This window comes from Gossypium hirsutum, chromosome A01 (genome assembly GCF_007990345.1).
Source record: "Gossypium hirsutum isolate 1008001.06 chromosome A01, Gossypium_hirsutum_v2.1, whole genome shotgun sequence".
NCBI classification, from domain to species: domain Eukaryota; kingdom Viridiplantae; phylum Streptophyta; class Magnoliopsida; order Malvales; family Malvaceae; genus Gossypium; species Gossypium hirsutum.
Genome location: NC_053424.1, coordinates 69,428,359 through 69,433,950, shown reverse-complemented (window position 1 = coordinate 69,433,950; position 5,592 = coordinate 69,428,359). Strand labels below are relative to the sequence as shown.

The 5,592-nt window shown below is 34.1% G+C and overlaps 1 protein-coding gene across 2 annotated transcripts; it reads left to right on the top strand.

The window, feature by feature from the left end:
• The first annotated feature begins 295 nt into the window (after nt 1-295).
• LOC107942097 (COX assembly mitochondrial protein 2 homolog) lies at nt 296-4,435 on the top strand. 2 transcript variants are annotated; one of them, XM_016875746.2, is made up of 6 exons: nt 296-580; nt 866-1,158; nt 1,260-1,364; nt 1,451-1,600; nt 3,760-3,820; nt 4,182-4,435. In XM_016875746.2, exons 2-4 carry the CDS (start codon nt 1,114-1,116, stop codon nt 1,544-1,546), a joined length of 246 nt encoding a protein of 81 aa, XP_016731235.1. In that variant the 5' UTR covers nt 296-580; nt 866-1,113; the 3' UTR covers nt 1,547-1,600; nt 3,760-3,820; nt 4,182-4,435. The 2 variants fall into 2 exon arrangements, with proteins under 2 accessions (XP_016731235.1, XP_016731236.1); XM_016875747.2 differs by having other exon boundaries at nt 301-580; nt 763-1,158.
• Nucleotides 4,436-5,592: the final 1,157 nt, after the last annotated feature.

Below are 5,592 nucleotides of genomic sequence, written 5' to 3'. Positions count from 1 at the left end.
TGTTTCTACTTTTACCTTTTACACTGACATAAAACAAAAGAAGAAGTTAAACTTCAAAGATTTTTATATAGCATATTTGATTTAATTTAATATATAAAGGAAGGAATTCATAAAAACTAAAATAATTTTATATATTTTTGTAATTATTTATATGATTTATTCATTTAGATTCTACATGTCAAAGTTTAATGTAATTTTTTTTTAAAATAAATCTTATTGGGCTATTTATTAATAAAACCAAAGCATAAAACCTACAGACTACAAATATGGTCCAAATCAAACAAAACCAAGAAAAGGACCAAATCCAAATGGCCAACAAGATAAACGGATAAAACAGCATAATTAGAAAGCAAAGGCACCGACTAACTTGCCCAATCAATTTGCTTCAAATCACCGGTCCCCAAATATCATCATTTCCTGCGTCTGACGGTTCCAGAAGTCGGAGAGGAGCTCTTCCAAAAGCCATTTCAACAAAACCTCTCCTCAACTCTCCTTTTGTTCATCGAAGATTTCAATCCGGTTCCCTCTCCCAATCAACTTCCAGCGCTCGTTCAACATATACCGGAACCTTGCGCACCAGGTAAGACCATTCCCTTCTTCTTAACGCCTCTTTTGCGTTTGTGTGTGCTAAACCATTAGCCGTTTGAGGCACATACGTGAATCTAACTGTTCGAAATCTGCCTGTGACTTGCTTAATGTTGTGGATATATGCTCCGATAACCGATTTGTCCTGGATTTTTGCTTTACATTTCTTAACTATAGCCACAAGAACATCTTCCCACCTCATTGCTGACCCCATTTCTACTGCCTTTTGACATGCAATGGCTTCGGCTGCAAATGCGGATGCCACTTCGTCGGTTCTCAGCCGGCGGCCGCTACAACCCACCCCTCACAGCCTCTTTCCGTCGCTCAACTCAGCCCTTGCAATAGGTAGTCAGTGGCGCAACTCGCAAGCAGTGCAATCGGTAGTCAGTTGCGCAGCTCGCAAGCAGCAAGCTCGTCGCCGCCGTCTCACACCCTGAGGTTTCTGCAAATTTATTAATAGGTTCATTTGAAATCTGTTGCTTGTTTAAATTTCATAATACAGATCGTTGAATATATTCTGCTGGAAAAATGCACCCTCCTCTGACTTTACACAGGAATCCTATGTGTGCTGAAGTAAGTACGAACTTGGTGTTGAATCTAATATTTTTAGCTGTTGGATTGGAAGGAAAGTTTGGTTCTTGTTAAATTAATCATATGACTTTATCTTTTGGCAGATCATCGAGGAGTTCCAAAAGTGTCATTTAGAGCATCCAATAGCTAAATTCTTCGGTGAATGTACAGAATTAAAGATAAAGCTCGATCGCTGTTTCCAACAGGAAGTGAGTTTTTCTCAGCTCTAGGGGGAATTCAGTTTCTAGTTTCATTGTCGTGACTCTGTTTGAAACATGATGTTTTTATTTGGCAGAAAGCTTTGAAGAGGAAGGCCAATTTTGAACAGAGTAAGAAACTGAAAGAAAGACTTCAGGCGTTAAGGAAGGAAACTGCTGAAAGCGATTCATGAATCTGTAGCGATTCATGAATCTGTTTTACAATGCTCTGGTTGGTTGGGCCACAGGTATTTGCTTGGTGCTACAAAAAATTGTTTAGTTGTTTCCGTTGCCTACTTGAGAATGATATATGATGAACAAAGGTTATGGTTCCTTCTTGATTTTACATAAAGAAACTTTAATTGTATACCTATGTACTTGGACTGCTGAAAATCTTAAATAACAATTCCCTTTACTTTATTCTTCCGCATCGAGCTCAATTATCATAACCTGAAGTTTTTTAAATGTTTGACCTCTAATGGTGATCCTCTCGGATGACAATAGAAACCTTTAAGGTAGTTGCCATTGTGTTTAAACTGAAATCTTTGCTAGTATTATGTTTTCTCTAAATACTTCCCTTACTAGTCTCCTCTCATCTACGTTCACACCTCAAAAGCTCGAACCACTTGTTTTCTGTACGAGGTAATGGGCGATCAAGCAAATGGAGGAAGACTAGGTTGCCAAAACAATGATTTTTATCATTAGTGATAGAATAAAGGGTTTATTAATGAAACAAAAAAAGAGGAAGAAATATGACCAAATCTTGCTAGTTTTCTGTATATAAAACTCTGATCCTGCTAGTTTGATGTGAGTGTCCCAAGCAATAGGGCTTTGTTTAACAGTGATGGAATCAATGTGTTTGAATTAGCTTTATCTAGTATTAAACAGCAAGTTTTCCTCACTAGCTACAGTCTTCTTATCTGCATATTCTCTTAAAAATCAAAATAATTTAACAGCAAAACTGAAAAAGTATAACTAAGAAAAGCTTGAAGTTCGATCCCAATAGCAGAGCTAGTTCTGTGTTTCTAAGTACTAAATACAAGTATGAACTCCATTAATTCAAGCTTTTTCCTTTTTCTGTCAATTTATGTTTGCTTCTGATTCTTAAAGTCCTTAACATAGGTGCTATATTGTTCTTTGTACTTGGGGCTGCTGTGATATGTTATAAGGCTTTTTCTGCTGTTGAAATCTTTGACAAAGTGCCTCATTTTCTTCTCAGAATCAAAAACTGAATCCAGATGTTCATGAAAATGGCATTTGATTGCTTCTGGCATGGTTTGATCCTTTATTACACTGTTTCAATAGTCCCCCTGGTTCTTTTCTTGCTTAAGGTTTGCAGACTACCCAAGAAAAGATGAGTGTATAAACATCGACAAAACACGGTCATGAAACAAACATAATTGAATGAAAACCAAGATTATGGATTATTTTGAACAAATTTCATAGAAAAACATACAGAAACTGGTTTTTAGTTAGTTGCTGCTCTAAGATTATATGTGAAGTAATGGTTGCCAGAAAGCAGAAAATGAAGAATCTTCATGTCTTTTACCCATTAGTATGAAGAGAAGGGATTGGATCATACCATTAATAGAGTTTGTAAGACCATGACTGATGCTTAAAATGGAGTGCATGGAAAAAAAGTGTATGTTATATCAATTCAAAGATTTGAACTTTTGGTACTAAAGAGAGGAAAAAGGAAAATGAATTTGAACTGGGTATTGGGTGGAGCGAAGGACTGAAGGATTTAAAGAAAAAGTTTTTGGGAGCAAAAATCAACTTATCCTATAACATAAGTCAATTGGAGAGCAAAAGATGGGATAAATGTTACTTCTTTCTCTTGCAAATCCGTGATAATACTTTTTACAATGCTTGGTTACAGATATGGAAATGCTAATGTTTAGAAGATCTTTACCGACCTTTTTGACTATTTTCCATTAACTGCTTTGGTGGGTAGAACTGATATGAGGTGCAAACTGTTTTGATTTAAATTAATAGCAACATAAGTTTTAGGAAAGAAAGAACTAAGGGCATGCATATTGGCCTTAGTCTCTTTGATTTTTGGCATTTTATGTTTTAATTGTATTCATTTGGCTTTGCAATTGAATATTCTTATTGTGCTCCATATTTTTTATTATCGTGGTACTAGACTGCTATATTATATTAGCTTTGATCATATTCATTCTATCTGAATTTTAAGTTTTGAGAACTCATTTTGTCTTCTTTGTTGGGCAAGAAAAAGTTGGGATTTATAGTTTGCTACCTTTATCCTGTTTCATTATGAAATCATTCTAAATAGGAACTAGAAGTCTTTTACTTTAAGAAATGACACCAAAATTTTTTGAAATGTCTTATGCGACATTGTAACTATCATATGTATAACTTTAGAACTTTGTTTCTTTGCCCTCAGGAAGCGGCTTGATTCATCTCTTCAAGATTTGGAAGAGAAACAACACAGCAAGAGAGAAGCGGTTGGTGTTCTCTTTTATGTGCCTTAGTTCTCTTTTATGCTATATAAGACATTTCTATATAACGTTAAACAACAGTAGTGCTGAATGTTTCTGTTCTGCTTTTTGCAAATTAATACTATTGTTCCTTGTTAAACAATTGAATAGTTTAGACAATCATTAGAAAGAATGCCTATTTGTGACACATGGAAGAGCTATGATTGAGATTGTTTGTTAGTATGGTTCAACCTGTTACTAAAGCTGCACATAATTGTTTGTTTTTTTTTTTTGAGCCTTAATGGCTATATATTTTTTTTATTTTTAACATCTCTGTTGTTTACTAAGTTTGTTGGTTTATTTGATCATTTGGTTTTGCATCCTTTAGAGATTGAAGGTGTAGCAGAGGATTCAATCTCTTCAAGCTGGAAAAGCCAAGGCTTAGCACTTCTTCAAGTGGAATGTTATTTAATGTTGCATTCCATGGTCGTTTATCTTAGTCGGAATTTGAATTTGGTGTTATTGAAACAGGGTTTTGTAGCTACCTTGTGCACTAGCTTCTTTAACAATTATTAGATGTTTTGTAGCTTCTTTTATTTTAATTGGCCGATTTAATATAAATCAGATAAGCTTTGAGGTTGATTGCTCATTTATTTAAACATAATATTTAAATTCTAAATTTTAAATTTATTAATTTTTATATTTAGTTTTAAAGTTAAAATTTTAATAGAAAATTTAATTTAATTAATATTTTTTATCCTTTAAAAGTATATAGTTTAAAGTTTAAATTTCAAAAATAAAACATAATATAATATTTATCATAGAAATAAATATTATTTAAGGTTATATTTTTTAACAGCATTTGTGAGGAAGGCGTCGTTAAAGGTTTAATTTTATAAAGGTTTTTAAAAAAAGTGTCGCTAAAGGTTTATTTTATAGAGGCGTTTGTGGAAAAAGTGTCGCTAAAGGTCGTACTCTATAGTTGTACTCGTGGGAGAGCACACTAAAGGTCATGTTCTATAACGGTGTTTGTGAGAAAAGTGTTGCTAAATGTCTTGTTCTATAGCAGCGTTTGTGGGAAAAGCGCCGCTAAAGGTCTTGTTCTATAGAAGCATTTGTGGAAAAATGCCGTTAAAGGTCATGTTTTGTAGCAGTGTTAGTGAGAAAAACGCCGCTAAAAGTCATGTTCTATAGTGGTATTTATAGTAAAAACACCGCTAAAGGTCATGTTCTATAGCAACGTTTTTCTATATAGATGCCATAAAATTTTACTGCGTTAGCTATAGTGACGTTTTTTGCAGCGATTATCAGAATGCTGCAATTAGTTTTATCGGCGCTTATAAGCGCCGTTATAGGCCTAAGAAAAGCCGCTAATAGTCTATTTTGTTGTAGTGATGCCAAGACTTTTTCTCTGTATGAACCCAAACTGTTAATATTTGTTGGTTCTTGAGGGGCAGTAACTCAAAAGAGAATTCAGCATTAATTAATCAATATTGTTATTGACATGCAAAAACATAATCTGCTTTCAATGTAAATTTCCCTAGTTTTTGAAACTTGGCATATGAATGCATGCATCGTTATTCTCTAAACTCAATAAAGGAAATTCAAAGGGAAAAAAAGGGTTACTTGTAACAGCCCAAAATTGACCCTAGTCGGGAAGTGGTTTCGGGACCACAAAACCGAGTCATAAAAATAATTAATTTCCATATTCTATGCTCATTATGTGTGTACATGAGTATGTGGAAGTTTCATTCTCCAATTTTGCCAATTGTATGAGAAATTATTAAATAGGGATCGAT